The 18,727-nt window shown below is 31.3% G+C and overlaps 2 protein-coding genes across 4 annotated transcripts; both read left to right on the top strand.

Moving 5' to 3' along the window:
- Positions 1-130: 130 nt before the first annotated feature.
- ADK (adenosine kinase) lies at positions 131-2,048 on the top strand. The gene is made up of 4 exons (XM_007027143.3): positions 131-539; positions 732-872; positions 951-1,223; positions 1,595-2,048. Exons 1-4 carry the CDS (start codon positions 231-233, stop codon positions 1,736-1,738), a joined length of 867 nt encoding a protein of 288 aa, XP_007027205.3. The 5' UTR covers positions 131-230; the 3' UTR covers positions 1,739-2,048.
- Positions 2,049-8,034: 5,986 nt separating this feature from the next.
- On the top strand, positions 8,035-14,340 carry PRR7 (pseudo-response regulator 7). 3 transcript variants are annotated; one of them, XR_016026392.1, is made up of 11 exons: positions 8,035-8,322; positions 8,781-8,846; positions 9,045-9,396; positions 9,964-10,125; positions 10,248-10,381; positions 10,717-10,878; positions 11,784-11,967; positions 12,123-12,573; positions 12,687-13,494; positions 13,849-14,083; positions 14,179-14,340. XR_016026392.1 is itself a non-coding variant. In XM_007027136.3 (10 exons), the coding sequence occupies exons 3-10, from the start codon at positions 9,057-9,059 to the stop codon at positions 13,957-13,959; spliced, it is 2,352 nt and encodes a 783-aa protein (XP_007027198.3). In that variant the 5' UTR covers positions 8,035-8,322; positions 8,781-8,846; positions 9,045-9,056; the 3' UTR covers positions 13,960-14,340. The 3 variants fall into 3 exon arrangements, 2 of the variants coding, with proteins under 2 accessions (XP_007027198.3, XP_017977296.2); XM_007027136.3 differs by having other exon boundaries at positions 13,849-14,340; XM_018121807.2 differs by having other exon boundaries at positions 8,924-9,396; positions 13,849-14,340.
- The last annotated feature ends 4,387 nt before the right edge of the window (positions 14,341-18,727 follow it).

The raw sequence follows: 18,727 nt of genomic DNA, 5'->3' as shown, positions 1-18,727 counted from the left end.
TGTTTTATGGGAGCCGGTGCTAACACGTGGCAAGAGATTAGAGATTAGAGGTGTGCATGGCGATTACCATTCACAGTGCCACATCAGCAAAAAGTGCAACACTCTTTTTTAGTTATTTTTTATTCAATCACAAGGGAGGAAAAATACTCAAAATGGAAAACTAGGGTTTTGAGGCAGGAAAACAGTACCCAAAGCTAAAACCCAGCTCAGTGAGCTCTCTCTACCATTCAATGGCTGCCATCACTCGCTTCTCGAAGCCCTTGGCTCTGTCTCACATAAGGAGATGCTTATATTCTTCTTCAGCTGCCGCAGTGGTTTCCGATGAATCCAATCCTCACGTGACCTCTCCCTTCGGAAACTACAAGATCACGCGCCGAGATCCGAGCGAGAGGAACGTGCAGTGGGTGTTTCTCGGATCGCCGGGCGTCGGTAAAGGAACCTATGCCAGCCGCCTTTCGAATCTCCTAGGTGTCCCTCACATCGCCACAGGCGATCTCGTCCGCGAAGAACTCGCCTCCTCTGGACCCCTCTCTAAACAAGTTCGTTCCTTTTCCCCTCCTTATTAGCTTTTTAGATCTATCGAAACCCCGTTATGCCGTTATTACTGTAACTTTATTTCCCCCTGAGATCTGTAAGACCGTTACAAATTTATGGAAATCAAGAGTTTAATTTTGAAGATTTTGTGTGTTTCTTTTCTCATGTAAAGTTGTTACTTTATTGCTTGGCTACAGCTAACAGAAATCGTGAACCAAGGAAAATTGGTTTCGGATGAAATTATAATAAGTTTATTAGCAGAAAGACTTGAAGCTGGGGAAGCTAAGGGTCAATCAGGATTTATTCTTGATGGTTTTCCTCGAACTATAAATCAAGCGGTGAGAATTTAAATTCTAGCTTTTTCCCGATTTCGATTTTGAGCTCAATCTTAGTTGGCTTTGACTTTTGTTGCTTAGGAAATATTGGAAGGAGTAACGGACATCGATTTGGTGGTAAACCTGAGGCTTCCGGAAAGTGTCTTGATTGAGAAATGTCTCGGCAGAAGAATTTGCAGTCAGTGTGGGAAAAATTTCAATGTGGCTTCAATCAATGTGAAGGGTCAGAATGGGAACCCGGGAATTAGCATGGCTCCCCTTCTTCCTCCTTCACATTGTATGTCAAAGCTTGTAACCAGATCAGATGATACGGAGAAAGTGGTGAAAGAGAGACTCCGAATATACAATGAAAAGGTATTGACTTTATCTTTAGTCTTGCTTAATTTAAATATCAATAGGATGGGGAACACGTTTCTTGAAATGTACATGCCAAATAGTTAGTTAGAATGAGATTCTTGTTCTCCTAAGACCCTGGAAATTTGCTTTCTTAATATATAGTATGCCTTGACAGCAGTAGAGTTGCAATTTCTTTTCCGGTGAATTTTCATCATATCTTTATTTGCTTTTGTAAAGAAGATGAAAATTAATCTAGTTTTGGGAAATGGGTGGGAATCTACATGCTCATATTGTGGGCATGTGTAATGAAAATTTGCATTATCAGATTCTTTCAACTGGTAATTTGCTTTCCCTTATAATCATGTCTTGGTCGTCAATTGTGCTCACAGAGTCAGCCTTTGGAAGACTACTACCTCAATAAGGGAAAGTTGATGGAATTCGATTTGCCAGGAGGTATCTCTGAATCCTGGCCAAAGTTGCTGGAGGCTCTTAACCTTGATGATTTTGAGGAAAGGCAGTCTGCTGCAGCGTAAATTATTACTGACTACTGTAGTTTTATAGGTGAGTCTCATATTCTTTGCATGCTGGAGGAGCATGCTTATCAATTTTGCATGGACAAAAGAGAAGAACTTGTTCTTTGTTTTTTTGCTAATAAAATTGTTGATCACATTAAAACTTTTGCGTAGTTGGGCTACTGTATTTTGTTTACAAGGGGATTTTGTTGTATCTTAATTTGAAAGAGATATAAAGGGAGGGTTTTGTGACTGATTATATATCCAAGAACAACTTTGAGAAATAATATGTTTTGAATACTTCAACATTGGCAAAATCATTGGGTACCAATGTTTTTTGTTACGGTTAGTATTTTCTTCTGTCAAGTTATATTCGTGATCAAGATGCAACTTTAATCAATTAATCCTTATCTCATGGTCTCTTATGATTTGCAAGCTGAAATCCGGCAAGATTGTTCAGGAGTCCCTTTATATATACCATTGTGCAGATTTTTGTTTAGTTAATTTATTGTACTATTTGCATAATACCTAGGCCTTTTAACCTCTGGGTACCAATTTGACATCCTTGCAGCTGGCCGAGCTGGTTGGCTGTAGTATAGCCAAGCAGTAAGTTTCACAGCTGCATAAATGAAACTGGGCGGCATAACCAGCTCTTGACTGCGAGAGTTTCAGCAGTCCAAGATAGATTGTCCCATAAATATAATATAAGAAAAAAAAATTGCACTCAAAATAACCATTATAACATGTTTGGTTGGAGAAAATGGAATAGTCATTCTTCCTCTATTCTCATTTTTAAGATAAAATTTCATTTGGTTTAATGAAATAGCTATTATTCGAAATAGTTATTTTCAGAGAAACTTGAATAGTCATTACTAAAGCCTCTCTTAGTAATGGTTATTCCAAATTATTAAAAATAAGAAAAAATTTTGATTAGATAAATGTATTTTTTTATAATTTAAAAAATTATCTTATAAAAAAATATTAATTTTATTTTTTCTCTCTCTTTCCCACTCCTCTCTTTCCCACTCCTCTCTCTAAAGCACAGAATACACAAAATGTTTTACTTCATTTTCAAAAAAAAGGAAATTAAAATATTTAAATATCATTTAATATATTAATATTATTTAACTATAATAAATATTATAAAAAATATTATTTAATATTATTATTTGAATATAATAAATGTAATAAAGAATATTATTTAGTAGTATTTAAATGTAATGAAAAATATATTTTGTCTTTTAATATTAAATATTATTTAATTATAATAAAAGGTTTAATTATGTTCCAATACAAAATATTATTAAATTATAATAAAAATATATTTGTATTTTGATGAAAATATTATTTAATTATAGTAAAATTATTTTGATTTTATTACTTAGAATATTTTTATCTTTTAACAAAATAAATTTTTTAATTTTAATAAAAAGTATTTTTTTTCTCATCATAGTATTTTTGTTTTTTAATTAAAAATTTTTAAATTTTAATAAAATATATTTTTATTATTTTTTAATTATTTTTAAATTTATTTTTACCAAACAAACAATAAAATAAATAATAATAATAATAATAATAATTTTTATCTTATTTTATTCTCATGAATCAATTTACATAATAATTATTTTTTTATTTTATTTTTTAAATAATTATTTTATTTACATTCTATTCCTTTCAATTAACCAAGCATACTATTAGAAATCAAACCCAACGTTTAAAATGTTTGAACCCAAGCTAGGGTGGCTGTGGCTTCATAAATCTGGCCTCAGTATTTCTTTTCTTCTCCTTTTTGAGTCACATGATAGAGGCAAAACCCCTCCCCCGCCCCTGGTGAGTGTTTGAACTTTGGATGGGATGGAATTGAATCAGGCTCTACTTAGCTATCCAATCTGCTGAAAGGGCAAAAAGGAAAGAAAAAACCTTCTCTATGGGGATGTGTGTCAAGGACAAGTCCAATTATTTGCCAACCAACCATTAATGGGTAGAGTTTCATCTCTGGGTCCTGGTGCTAGATCAGGTTTACAAAAGAAAGGGAACCAGATTCAATTATCACTTCATCATCAAAGCCCAAGCTCCATGCCAGGTCGATAGATTCCGAAGTATAATCCCCACGAGGGGCCTCCCATGTTTCTGACTTGCCATTTAGGTTTAAAGGTTTAATCCTTTTTGTCTTTTGGATGGGATGGAGAGGGGTCTCAGCAGTCAGGGGAGAGCCGACAATGGACAAATCTAGACCATACAGACAGTAGCATGTTTGGTTGGAAAAATGACTTTTATTTCAAAAGAATTTTTAATTCTTTTACTTAGTTGAGAAATAATATAAAAAATAGTCATTTCATAAGAATTGTTATTCTTAAAAATCTTTTAAAATTAAGAAATAGCTAATATCACCCTCCCTTGTGATATTAACTATTTCATAATTGAGAAATAAATTTAAAAAATAATAAAAACAAAAATACCCTTTACAAATTTAAAAAATTAAAACTTTATTCGTATAAATATTATTTTTCTCTCTCCTCCTCCTCTCATTTTATTATAATTTTTAATAAAATATTAATATTAAATTATAAATAAAAATATTAATATTTAAATTATCAATTATTAATAAAATAAATTATAAATTATTTCTTTTTAAAAACAAAATAAATTAAAAATAAATAAGCATAATATCATTTAAATTATATAAAAATATTAATAATTAAATAATCAATTATTAATATTTTAAATAATTTACCAATTATTAATATTTAAAAATAAATAAAATAAAATAAAAAAATTAATCATAATAATATTTAAATTAAATAATATATTAATGATTAAATTATAAAATAAAATATTAATATTTAAATGATCTATTATTAATATTTTAAATAAATAAACAATTATTAATTTTCAAAAATAAAATAAAATAAAATAATTGATCATAATAATATTTAAATTAAATAAAATATTAATATTTAAAAATATAAATAATTAAATTATAAATAAAATATTAATATTTAAATTATTAATTATTAATATTTTTAAATAAATAAATAAATAAAATAAAAATTAATCATAAAAATATTTAAAAAATCTAATAAAAATAAATAGTCATATAAATAATAAATAGTGTTTTTGTCTTTTTATTTTCTATTTCTTTTTTATTTCAAAATTATTGTTATCAACCAAACATTAGAATAAGTCATAATAATTATTTTTATCATATTCTCTTTATCATATCAAACTAAATAATAATTATTTTATTCTATTTTCACATCATTCTATCTTCACATAATAATTATTTTATTTCATTCTTATTTATTTTATCAACCAAACGTAACCTACGAGTATAAGCAAGTCGTACAAAATCAGCTGTCCAGGCCATGCCGAGAATTCAAGCATGAAGAAGACACCAAAAGGATGACCAGACTTCTTGTATCTAACCAATCCGACATTTATAAAAACCTTCTTGCGAAAGTAGATTGGCCCAAGCTTTTTTTTCATTTCTTCTCTGTTAGGTACATTACAGATTTGGCAAGCTGAACAAGGCTTAGAGTGGGGGATGCTCTGGTGGGGACGTTGGGGTTCCTTGGGATAACTATAAGCTTTGAGTCTTTGACCCTTTATTCAGAGTGGGATTCCACTATAATAAAAAGGTTTATGGGATCATCCGTCATCCGTGCAAAACGAATGGGATGGGCCCAATTACTAGGAGAATGTATGAATATGAGAAACAGGTATTCCCGATTCTACCCCGTTAATGTCATGTACAATAATCATTAATGTCACATTCACACTGTCGGGAAATCTTCATTCCTGGAGAAAAAGATGGTAAGGTGGGAAAGTGAACACCTTGCCTTTCTTCTTTTTCTCTTTCCCTCTCACCTCACCTAAAATGGAACCCCGACCAACATCTTCATCCCCAAAAACCATCATCAAGCACCACAAGAGATCCCAACAATAATCAAAATCATATGTAGAATTGACGAGAGATAACAACATTTTGGCTTCCTTGAAGCATGAGAAAGAAGAAACAAAAAGGGTGCTTTAAAGTTAAATGCAACGGTTGAAACCTAGAAACAGAGAAAAATTCCTTCCCTTTTTTTTTTTTTCTTCTTTTAATGCTTTGGATAAAGTAAAAAGTAAAAACTGAAAAAAAAAAAAAAAGAAGAAACGAACATTCCTTTAGTTAAAGCAGAGGAGTTGACTTGTTCGTATTGTTGCAGATCCTCGTGTCGATGAACCATTGGTGGCAGAGCAAAGTAGCAGACTTGATCAGAGCCCCCGACAAAATTGTTAGAAAAGAATTAGATAGCGGGGAACAAAGGCCACCACCTCCCATTTCCAAACTTATTAAACAAAACTTAAATGATGTCAGTCTGATTTTGATTGCCTTTGTTTGTCCAACTTTCATTAGAAGAACCAGACAAACAAAAGAAACAATAATTTTTTCACCTGCTTTGCCTTGCAACTTAAGTTTCTTGTACTATGTTCAATATACACAATTAAATTCTGCCACCTATCCCTATGTTAAGTTTTTATTCAATTCATATGACAATTAACAATGAATAAATAAATATACAAACAAATTTAGCAGAGTTACTTATTTAGAAAAAAGAAACACTTTTTTTAAAAAAACAATTATTTTTTTCTTTTTAATCCTAGAAGGAACCCAATGAAGTTAACAAAGAATAATTTTTTTTCTTGTAAATTGCCTCTCTTATATTTGAATTTATGAAATAACAAGAAGAGTTTACAAGGAAAAAAATTGTCTATTATCGTATAATCAAAAATCATATATAAAGAAATAATTCGATGGGAAAAAAAGAATATAATTCATTTGCTCATATTTATTAAGTAATCATAATTTTTTTTATTTTTTATAATAATAATGATGAAGAAAATAAAAGGAAAAAGGGTAGTATTGTCATTGCAAGAAGAAGAAGTCTATTGTTGTCATTTACGAAGTCAAAGACATTCTTAATTCCGTGCCGTGCAACACACTGCATCAAACTCACCTAGATATTTTTTCATATTTAGGGTTCATTTATTTTGTAATAAAATATTTTTTGAAAAATGTTTCAAAACTTATGATTATGGATAGAAAATTAATTTTAAATGTAAAACATTTTATGAATCAAGAGAGTTAATCACAAAAAATATCTTGCTCCCTTAAAAGTTGTAAGATATTTTTTAGAAAATAATAAAAATGCTTTTATACTAAGTTTATGAGTACAAGTTTGATAAATATTAATATTTAATTTAAAATATTAAAAAATTAATTAAAAATATTAATACTTAAATTATACAATACTATTAAAATTAAAAAATATTTTTTAATGAAATCAGTCAATACAATTAAATTTTTTATTTATAAATTGAATAAATCTTATTAATAATTATAATAAAAAATATTTCACTGATACTCATTTGATGAATACACATTTATAATAGGTTTAAATCTTACCAATAATTATATTAAAAAAATATTTCAATAATCGTCATTTAATAAATATATATTTATAAGTATAGGTTTTAGATATCTTATACAATTGATAAATATTTATATTTTTATAGTTATGATAAAAAAGTGATAAGATGAAATTTTTTTAAAAATTAGAGTTTATTTTCATTATAGATATGTGGTTAAATGCTTTGAAAAAAATATTTTATCGATTTTCATTTCCATTCTTAATTTTGATCCCTAATAAGTCAAAATCAAATATTAATGTTGTGTTGTAATCAATTCCTATTTATTATTTTGATAACTAAATAACTCCACTATTATGAAAAATGTTTTTCATAAAATGATTCGAATAATAAAAAATATTTTTTACAATTTATCTAAATAATAAAAATTATTACATTTTTTCATAAAATATTTGACACAATTTTTTTTTCAGTAAATCATTTTCCGCTTACCGATCTTAATTCAGACCCCAAGTTGCCAAATTTTTGTCATTTTGTAATAACAAGGCTAATCTCGTCATTTCACTTAATTAACTTATCGCCGTCGCCACCGCCCTTTAACTCCCATCCAAGAGGATCGTTTAAAATGAGCAAAGCGGCCTTTGACGTCCGTGAGAACGACGTAACGCCCGTCTCGATATTCCCCACCTCTTCGTACGCCGCGTGTCTCGCAGAGATCTACAAGATCTTTAGAGATGCCGTGGAGACACTCGAGCTCCCGGCTTTTGATTTTGTCCAGCTCAGCAAGCCAACGGGCCCCAAATGTTTACCCACGTGGAAATATCCACATCGGACGTGGCATTTCTTCTACGTTCCACACCTCCATTTTATCCACGTCAGCATCTTTGGACTTATCTTAATATCTTCTCCGCTCTCCCCGTCTCCAAAACAAAAGGTTGGCAATATCTGTCCCTTCCGAGTCACTCTGCTTCTCAGGCAGTCAATTTTAAAAATAAAAAAAAAATAAAAATTTAATCTGCAATAAATTGTGGAAAAATTTTGTTAATAATTTAAATTTCTTGTTTAAATGAAAAAGTTAAGCGTTGAAATTAATTTTTGCGCAATGTTATTTTTAAATTCAAATCTGTTTTCGATCTAGCTCAGTCATGTTGGTAATGAAGCTTTGACGAGGATTATCTTCATCTCTAGCACCTGTAAGTTCTTTACTTTCAATTGAAGTTTGAATAATTTTCTTTTATTGAATTCCATTACTTTTTTCCGTAGATTTCATTTATTTTTTTTTTTGAAGAGCTGAAGAAATGATGCTGTAGAATATTCAAAAAATTTCAATTTATTAGTTTAGTTATAATTTTTTTAGATCTTTTGATTTGGTTTCGGTTAGTACTAAAAGGGCTTTGTTGTAATATTAGGAGCAGATTTTAGGTGCTTGACATTAGGGTTTTGGCCTGGAAGTCTTTAAAATTTAATTTAATTTTGATAATTTGAAATTAACTAACGTAAATGTTTATGTATAAAGTTATGCTTGTTTCGTAGCACCGTGAATTTGTTCCCTGAATTGAGGATAATATCAGGGAGATTTACTTGTTTGATTGAACTTATTGATTATATTTTTGTGGATTATTTTGATGGGATGCTCTGTTTTCTTCTACAGGGTGAAAGCAGTTTAGGGAGTATGGAGTTGGTTACTGAAGATTGAAAGGAGTTATATTTTTTTGTGGTGATTTATTTAACTTTTAGTTATGGATCTCCTTAGTGATTTGGTCTTGCTTTTGGTTGAACTGTATGTTTTTGCAGAGGTTTGGGTTCTTGAAGACGAAGCTATGTACTATTTGTTTTGTGGATTGAAGAAGGATTTTCACTGTTCCAATATTGGACCATCCTTATTGTTCTCAGTCTTTTCTAATCTGATTTACAGGGAAGTGTCTAGATGAAAGTTGATAGCGATGGCGACAAAGGGTTACGAGAACTAAATCATCAGCTGTGTGATGGTAACAAGAGATCTACAAATGGAGTTGTGACTGAGGAACATGTGACGCTAGAAGGAGATGAGCTGAAAGTTAATGAGATTGCACAAAATGTAAATGATGGTCACGTTGGGGCTGTTCAGGCCCCTGCTGTGCTGCAAATACCACAGCAACAGCCTCAAAATGCAATGGTTTGTTGGGAGAGGTTTCTGCATCTCAGATCACTTAAGGTTCTGCTTGTAGAAAATGATGATTCTACTCGCCATGTTGTCACTGCACTTCTGCGCAATTGCAGTTATGAAGGTTAGTGACTGGCCCTTCTAGGATTGTAACACAGAACAATTTTGCTCTCTTCTCCTCTTTTTGGCTGAAGAAATGCAAATTGTAAATTTGTGCCTCAGGATTTATTATCTTGGAATGAAATTATCAAGGCTTGGAGGTTATTCTCTATTATATTATAAATTTCACGTACTTGCTACCTTCCAATAGCTCATGCTACACAGAAGGGGAGCTGCTTTCTCAGCTAGATCAATTTGATTAATTAACCTTACTAATTACAAGCCTTGAAAATGTTTGCAATTTATTTTGCCTGTTGAGAACCCAATTAAGCTAAGCCTGTTCCAGCTTTCAATAGCACTTGCAGCCAGAATCTTATTATTTTTTGTATCTTGTCTATTCATTGCATCAATATACTCGATACTTGGCTACATTTTAATGATAAAATTTTATGAAACCTATTTATCTCTTATTCAATTTACTCCTGGGTGGGGCAAGCTCTTCTATACTGGAATTCCTGACTTATCAATTATCCAATGAACTATAAGGCTGTTGTAGCCTATATTAACTGTAACACTCGCTTCATATTCCCAGTTATTGAAGCTGCAAATGGACTGCAAGCATGGAAGATACTAGAAGATTTGACCAATCATATTGATCTTGTACTGACTGAGGTGGTTATGCCTTGCTTATCAGGCGTTGGTCTTTTGAGCAAAATTATGAGCCATAAAACACAAAAAAATGTTCCTGTAATCAGTAAGTTCTCCACTCTCTTCTGCATTTTGTTGATTGTTCTAGCACTTTTAATTCTTGTTTTCACTTGGAGATCTTTTGAGTAGATACCTTTAACTACAATTTTTGATGAGATCTGCTTGCAGTGATGTCTTCTCATGATTCAATGGGTCTAGTCTTTAAGTGTTTGTCAAAAGGTGCTGTTGACTTTTTAGTCAAGCCTATTCGAAAGAATGAGCTTAAGAACCTTTGGCAGCATGTTTGGAGGAGATGCCATAGTGTGAGTTGTTAACTTCCTACTTCAGATTTAGATTCCCTATGATAAGTAGAGATTGGGAACATATGTACTAGCAAACTTTGATTGTTATTTTCTGCTCATTTTTAAGAAAATAGATAAAACATTTGAAACTACAAGCATACACCTCTAGTTTATTTTTGAATTGTATGAAGAAAATAACGTTATAAGACTGTTATCTATTAGGAGAACTTCTACTTATACAACTTTGTTATCATGGTATTGTACTTCATCTTTACATTGCAAAAAAAAAAAAAAAAAGCTTACACCTTATGTTTTCATAGTTTTCTTTGCCTAATGATTGATTTCTGCTCCCTCAGTCTAGTGGTAGTGGAAGTGAGAGTGGAACACAAACTGAAAAATCTGTGAAATCGAAAAGTGCTGAGAAGTCTGACAACAACACCGGCAGCAATGATGAGGATGATAATGGGAGCATTGGTTTAAATTTTGGGGATGGCAGTGATGATGGGAGTGCCACTCAGGTATTATAAGTCTGTCCTTAAGTTTCAGAATATATAATATATTATTTTATTAGGTAGTGAAGTTTAGTCCTTAGAATGTAGAAAGATCCAGTGAACTGAAGTAGCAGCTTGATTTTTGAAACTGTAACTCTTGCATTGTTTTATGTCATAGTGCAGTGAGGATAGTTTGTTTCTTGTGCATGCACATTTACAATATATAAATCTTTTTGTTTCTAATTGTACTGGGCTTAAACTTTCATTCAAGTTTAATATCAAGATACCATGTTTCATTGAAACCACAAAAGGATAAAATAAGTTCTGATCTGCCACTTTAAGTCCTTGACTTACAACTAAGGTCTCCTCCCCTAATCTTTGCTTAAGAACTGCTGTACAGATTCTTAAGAAAAGAAAACTGCTTAGTCTTTGCTCAAAATATTTGAGTAGCTCGTTCTATTCAGTGCTTAAAAAGTTGTTTCCATGAAGAAGAAACAAGTAGGTTGTGACCTCCAACAGTATTTTTCATTGTTTGGCAACAATTGCATGCTGACACATGTATAACAGAATAGGTATGTGGGTTGATCCACTAATCAAGATTTGATGACAAAATGCAACCTCAAAATCCATTTTGAAAACTTCCAGAACTTCATTATTTTGCTCAAGTTGAACTGAGCCCTAATCGCAAACTATTGGAGTCTGCATGAATCTATTTTATCCATTCCAAATAGGCTACATTATCTACTGATGCCAAATCCTACTTAACCACTTCAAGCCATGAAGCGTTTGGTCTTTTACCTCTAATGTCCTCACCGTTAATGGTTTAATTGAATCACTTTCAAACCTTGGATCAAAATTTTATGGAAGTTGTTAGAAACCTATAAATATATATATATGAACTGGAAAACTAACAGTGCATTCTCTTTTTTCAGAGTTCTTGGACGAAGCAAGCCGTAGAAGTTGACAGCCCTCGTCCAGTCTCACCCTGGGATCGAGTTGCTGAGTGCCGTGATAGTACATGTGCCCAAGTTATCCATTCAAATGCAGATCTATCGGGAAACAAATGGGTGCCAGTGACTGCAGCAAAGGAGTGCAAAGAACAAGATGAACAGCTTGGTAAACATGAAATTTTCACATTTGTAGCTTGAAGTATATCAAGCTAGTCATCTTCTTTCAATATTTAGTTCCTTTTTACTTTTCTTCGCTCTATCGGTAAATTGCAATGCCTTTCTCTTTTTCTCTTTTAACTTTTTTTATCCTTTCGACTGCAGACAATGTTGCAATGGGTAAAGACCTGGACATAGGCGTGCCTAGAAATGTAGATTTACAACTAGAGCATCCAGTTGAGGTCCCAATCAAAGCAATTGGGACAAAACAAATTAACCTTCTCGAGATGGGCTTCAGTAAATTCAATGAACAGATAGATAATAGGAAGTTGGACCTCAATAGTGAAACCCCATCAAGCAAAGTAAAGTCTGAAGCTCCTAATCAAACTGGCATCATCTCGGAGACTACTGATCTTCAGAAGGAAAGTGCAGATTATGAGGCTTCAAACAGACTTTCCAAGATCTCAGATAGCAATGATAAAAATATCAATGATTCTAAAGAACTACCATCTGTTGACCTTGGGTTGAAGAGACTTAGGGGAGTTAAAGATGCTGGGACTGCGTTTAGGGATGAGCGTAACGTTTTGAGACGTTCTGACTCTTCAGCCTTCTCAAGGTATAAAAGAAGTGTTGATGGATAGGAATTTCAATTATTTGATCCCAGAAAATTATTATTTAAAGATTTGTTGAATTCTAATTAGTTTTGACCATTATGTCTATTGCCTGCAGGTATAATACAGCATCGAATGCAAATAAGGTTCCCACTGTCAACATTGGAAGCTCGTCTGCACTTGACAATAATATAGAAGAGACAAGAAAAGGATCAGCATGTGATGTTCGATTTCATTTGCTTAATGAACCTCCCAATCAATGCTCAAATGTTGGTAGCAACAACATAGATATGGGCTCCACAGCAAATAATGCTTTTGCCAAGCCAGCAGTTTTGAAGAATAAGTCAGCTGCATCATCCATTGTCAGATCTTCACATCCATCCTCTACTTTCCAGCCTATGAAAAATGACCTAAGTGCTAGTCAGAAAGTTGTATTAGACAAGGCTGATGATGTAAATACTACAGCAGGGCTGGCTCAACCTAGAGGGACTCACCAAGAACTCCAAATGCAACGCTTCCCACACCATTATGATCACCATCACCATCTCGCTCGTGGTATACAACAGCAGCAACAGCCACCTGAACATAATGATTTATCATTAAAAAAAATGGCTGCAGATGCTCCTCATTGTGGGTCGTCCAATGTGTTGGGTGGGCCTGTTGAAGGAAATGCTGGCAACTACAGTGTCAATGGAAGTGCCTCAGGTAGTAACCATGGAAGCAATGGGCCAAATGGAAGTAGCACTGCAGTCAACACTGTATGGACAAACATAGAAAGTGATAATGGGATAGCTGGGAAAAGCGGAAGCGGTGATGCAAGTGGTAGTGGGAGTGGGAGCGGGGTAGACCAGAGCAAGTCTGCTCATAGAGAAGCTGCATTGACTAAATTTCGTCAGAAGAGGAAAGAGAGATGCTTCCGGAAAAAGGTAACTAACATTAAGCTGTTTAATATATGCAAGATAGTCAATCGTTTAAAACCTTCAAGCCACCAGCACAGGTTCTGCCATTAATTGCTGACATGCATGAGAATTTGGTACACACACAAGATTTTGTTTCCATTTGGACTAGGAAAACCTATATTGCTTCAATCACTTGAGATATCTTCCTACCAGTATGGGAACTGGTTAACCCTCTTCTAACGAAAAAAAGATATGCACATCAGTTTTTGGAAGATCAGTGATAGAATGGAACATTAGAGTTTTATTTTCTTTTAAACACTCAGAGCTCATCAATTTCAGCACTCGGAGTAACCTTTCTTTTAATTCTTCGGCTTTTCCCAGGTTCGGTACCAAAGCAGGAAACGACTAGCAGAACAACGACCTCGCATCCGAGGGCAATTCGTGAGACAAACAGCAAACAACGACGACCCTGCACCCGAGGGCAATTCATGAGACAAACAGTGAACAGGAACACAAGCAGAACAAGAGATAACAAATTAAACCCTCTCGCTGGTAGTGCAACAAGATTTGGTCCACTCATTATTGGAAGACTTTTGACGTAGCCTCTTTGAGAAATGTTAGACATGATGAACTGTACTTTATTGACGTAGACCTTTCTCTTTTTTTCCTTCCTTTTTAATTTGTTGTTGTGGACTTAAAATTGTGATCTAGGGGAACCGGAGAAGGTTAGAAGACTTCTACAATAAGACCCCATTTCCATTTCGTGTGCTGGATTCATGGACATCAGTGAACACTAGGGTGAATTTGAGAACCTTTGATCATGTTCTATTGGTTAGTTTCTGAAGTTTCTTAATCCAGATTTCCTTCTGAAAAGTATCCTATGTTTGGTATTGAAGACTTTTGGGCAGTGCGCTTGGAAGGGTTCAGCTTGAATAACCAACATCGGAAAAAGGCCAAAAGTTGTTTGGTCAATTTATCAAGTAAAGGAAGCATTTATGACATAGAGTTGTGTCAAATTTCAAGGACCCACTTGCGTTATTTTGTTTTCAAGGATATTTAGCTTAAATTAATAGATGCAAAACTACCTCCAAGGCAAGAAATAATTAAAAAAAAAGAAATAATTGTCAAATAAAATTTTTAAATTATTTAAAAAAAATTTAAATAAGTATTTATTATTTTATTATGATGAATCAAATTTTTGTATTAATGATTGATTAATTATTATTAATTAAAATGTTACTTATTGATGTGAATGTTAAAAATGTTATATGATTATGTTATTATATTAAATTAGTACGTTACATCAATTATGATATATTAACGTATCATATCAGTGTCACGTAACGTAAAATGATATATGACATATTAATTAAATTAATTATTAATTATAAAAATTTATTTTATTGAAAATAAAAATATAAAGATTTGATTAAACGTAATAAAAATATAAAAATTTATTTTAATTTTTAAAAATAATTTAATAATTTTTGAAATTGTTATACTTATTAAATATTAATAAATACAAAAGTACCTCCCACACAAGGCATAAAAGATGAGTTGGTGTAGTTGGGAACAATAAACATGCACTCTACCAAACAAATTTGCTCATTTTCACCTAATCTCATATTTATGGATATATTCAAACAAGCCCTAACTTAAGGACTATAAAGTTAACTTTCAATAATTTTCCTTTTGGTTTGCTCCCAACAAAGGGGATAATGCTTTTAAGAATTTGCAGAACTTTTATTGGTTTTTTTTCCCCTCTTTTCCATTTGAATTCATTTAATGCATTAACGAGAATATTACTAGTAAGGGTAATTCTTCAAACTTAGAAAGAAGATATCTAAGTAATGCAACAATTTCTGGTTATATGTTCCGAAGATTGGAAATACCCTTTTTACAGATAGAAAGCAAAAAAAATTCCTGTTCCCAAGCTCTAACTTTCTTTGCCCAGTTACCCAGTCTGCAGCAGTGTGTGATGGAGACAAACACTAATTCCATGCAGCAGTAGTAGTAATTTTCAGAGGTTGGAGACTGGGTATTCAAGAAAGAAAAGGAAAAGGGGAATTGGTAGGCTTTATGGATAGAAGGAGAACCACCTTTTTGCAGGTTTGATACTTGAAACTTTGTGTAGGTGGTGGTAGCATTTAAAACAAGCTTGTCTTGTTCATTTTAACTCTTCCTCAAAAGAAAAAGAGTGAGAATATTCTTAACTTGTAACTTTGGTCCTTGGTTTTACAATCCATTTCCCTTTCATTGTTCCCATCACCAAAGCACGTGCCACTGCCGTCTCAAAAGACTCTCAAGCCAAACCCCAAACACCATTGACACAAGGAGAGAACGTGAAGGATGCTGTGGGCATAATTTTCTTACTTCATTTATACTTTTGGGTTATGACTGATTCCGGGTTTTTTTCCTTTCTTTTCTGGTTTTTCCTTCCTTGACAAGTTGTAGTGAGGAAGAAGAATCCTTGAAACCCTAAAAATTTTTACTTTCCATTAACAACTAGAACTATACAAAGCATAACAAGTTCTTTGTTGTTTTAATTTTTTTTTTATTTTTTTTCTTATTTTATATTCTGAAGAATTGTGCTTCAATGGATTTATTTTATAATCATAAGATTATTTTTTTTGTAACTAGTTCGTCAAATTTTGACAATAATATAATCTTTTATTTCTCGTCCTGATTTGTTTTGTTTTTATTTATATATTTTTTTGTGAAGTAAATCTCTTTCATGCTTTTAAAGCTAAATACGTGGACAATGTTTTTAGGAAGAAATAATAAATATAATAAATTGAAAATCCAAGATTCAAATTTAAACTTAAAAAGGTTTGAAGAAGAAGAATTTGATTTGAATGACTCTTCCAAAGTTATAGATCATAACGTAATGAAACTCTACAAATTCCTATAACATCAAAAGAAAATGGATATTTTTTTTTAGAAAATTAAAATATGAACAAGTTGATATAACAAGTCAATAGAGATGGAGTTTTTTTTTTTATATATATATAATTAGGGAGGAGAGATCAAACCCTTCTCTTTAAGTATGGGATAATACATCAATCAATAAGTCAAATGTTCGGGTGTCAATAGAAATGGAGCTTGAATCTTTTATTTGTCAATACTTAATTTCTTAATGAAAATAAAGTTTTTGCTTTTTTCATCGGATTATAAACAGACAATTAATTTTGTTATTTTTCGATGAAATTCGTTAACTAAAAAATAATAATTGAAAATAATCGAAAATTTTTTGAGTATAAATAAATTTCTAATGCCACCAAATTTTTCATTGAAAAAGACTATCACCGACAGAAATTACCAACAAAGCATTATCAAACAAATAAACCATTACTTAAATATAATATATCCATATTTAGAGATATATAAGAGCTATTCTTTGAGAATGATGTCTCTAATAGAGGAGCAAGCCCACAGTATTCTGACTCCCCTATAGCTTTTAAATTGTTTAGAGATATACATTTCGAAGCTCTTATATTCTCATTCAATGCTTTGTTTTCGTACGATTCTTACTTTTATATATATTTTTTATTTTGTAACTTTTTTCACTTATAATTGATTTTTGTCACCATATTTATTATTGATTTAGAGTACGCTTCAATTCATTCTAAACCCATTTCTAAAATAAAGTCATTCTATTGTATGTTATATGAACTCTTCATTTTAAATACTTCATTAATCATAGAGTAAATTTTTTTAAAAAAGTATACAAAATATTGTACTTTAAACTTTAAAATTAATGTAAAAAAAAAACTTAACATACAGTAAATTAATCTCGAGTTCATGTAGCGTAGTTAATATTATAATAATATCATATATGTAAGCATGTACTTCAATCCAATTAGCAATAACTATTACAACTCGAACCTAATTATTTACTTAGAAGGGATATGGATATCTGCTATAATAATTAAGACCCGGCTCAACTTGCGTTAATTATTCGTTAAGTATAAAGAAATTATTAAAAAAAAAAAGATCCTTAAACGATGCCGTACCCAACAGTTTAATTACTTCAGTCAATGCCCTTGGCTGGAGGCAATTCATGGCACGTGCGAGAGACACTAACACAACTACCGGTCACGCACTTAGAATTTCGGTTTGAAAGTTGGTCGACAGCTCCACACCACCCTACACCCCCCCCCCAACCCCATCCCAGGCCCCCAACTAACAGTCCAAAAGTCGTTATCCCCTCAACTAATCTTCAAAGCCTTCCTCAAAAGATATATATAAAGTTAGAATTTCTCAATTTTTATTTTAACAATTTCAATATAATTAGAGTAATTAAAAATATTTCTGATTATTATATTTGATAAATATTTTACATCGAGATAAATTTTGGATATAAATAAATTCAAATAAAATTATTTATTTATTTTTATAAAAATAGATTTAATTATAGTCTTCAACAAATCTATGATAAAAGTCTCCAAAGTCTTCATTGAGTGGAGCAATTATGATTTTGATTATGAGAGGCGGCTTTACCATAATCTTACTGTTTGATTATCTCAATACAGTGAAATAATTTTTAAATTCTTTAATAATTAATATTAGAATATTTGATTTATTGATTATCGTATAATTTTTTACTTGAATAATAAGATTCAAAATTTTTTTCAATTAAAAAACAGTCTTTAATAATTATATGGGTTACATTCTTAGAATTCTTGTTTCTTGATTCTGCTTGACCAAATCTTGATTCAATTAATCTTTTTTGTATTTAAAAATAATTATTCTTAGAATTCTTAGAATTTCTCAATTTTTATTTTAACAATTTCAATATAATTAGAGTAATTAAAAATATTTCTGATTATTATATTTGATAAATATTTTACATCGAGATAAATTTTGGATATAAATAAATTCAAATTAAATTATTTTTTTATTTTTATAAAAATAAATTTAATTATAGCTTTCGACAAATCTATGATAAAAGTCTCCAAAGTCTTCATTGAGTGGAGCAATTATGATTTTGATTATGAGAGGGCGGCTTTACCATAATCTTACTGTTTGATTATCTCAACACAGTGAAATAATTTATAAAGTTTTTAATAATTAATATTCGAACATTTGATTCATTAATTAGCGTATAATTTTTCACTTAAATAATAGGATTTTATTTTTTTTTCAATTAAAAAACAGTCTTTAATAATTATATGGGTTACATTCTTAGAATTCTTGTTTCTTGATTCTGCTTGACCAAATCTTGATTCAATTAGTCTTTTTTGTATTTTTAAACCCTTTT

The sequence above is a fragment of the Theobroma cacao genome, chromosome 5 (assembly GCF_053813885.1).
Source record: "Theobroma cacao isolate CCN51 chromosome 5, ASM5381388v1, whole genome shotgun sequence".
Taxonomy (NCBI): domain Eukaryota; kingdom Viridiplantae; phylum Streptophyta; class Magnoliopsida; order Malvales; family Malvaceae; genus Theobroma; species Theobroma cacao.
This window is presented reverse-complemented; position numbering and strand designations above follow the sequence as displayed.

Bases quoted from the DNA above. Each gene is read 5' to 3' on its own strand.
- ADK (XM_007027143.3), top strand. From the start codon at position 231: ATGGCTGCCATCACTCGCTTCTCGAAGCCCTTGGCTCTGTCTCACATA. The intron at 873-950 runs GTGAGAATTTAA...TTTGTTGCTTAG, and splicing joins CTCGAACTATAAATCAAGCG to GAAATATTGGAAGGAGTAAC. The intron at 1,224-1,594 runs GTATTGACTTTA...TTGTGCTCACAG, and splicing joins TCCGAATATACAATGAAAAG to AGTCAGCCTTTGGAAGACTA.
- PRR7 (XM_007027136.3), top strand. From the start codon at position 9,057: ATGAAAGTTGATAGCGATGGCGACAAAGGGTTACGAGAACTAAATCAT. The intron at 10,126-10,247 runs GTAAGTTCTCCA...ATCTGCTTGCAG, and splicing joins AAAAAATGTTCCTGTAATCA to TGATGTCTTCTCATGATTCA. The intron at 10,382-10,716 runs GTGAGTTGTTAA...CTGCTCCCTCAG, and splicing joins TTTGGAGGAGATGCCATAGT to TCTAGTGGTAGTGGAAGTGA.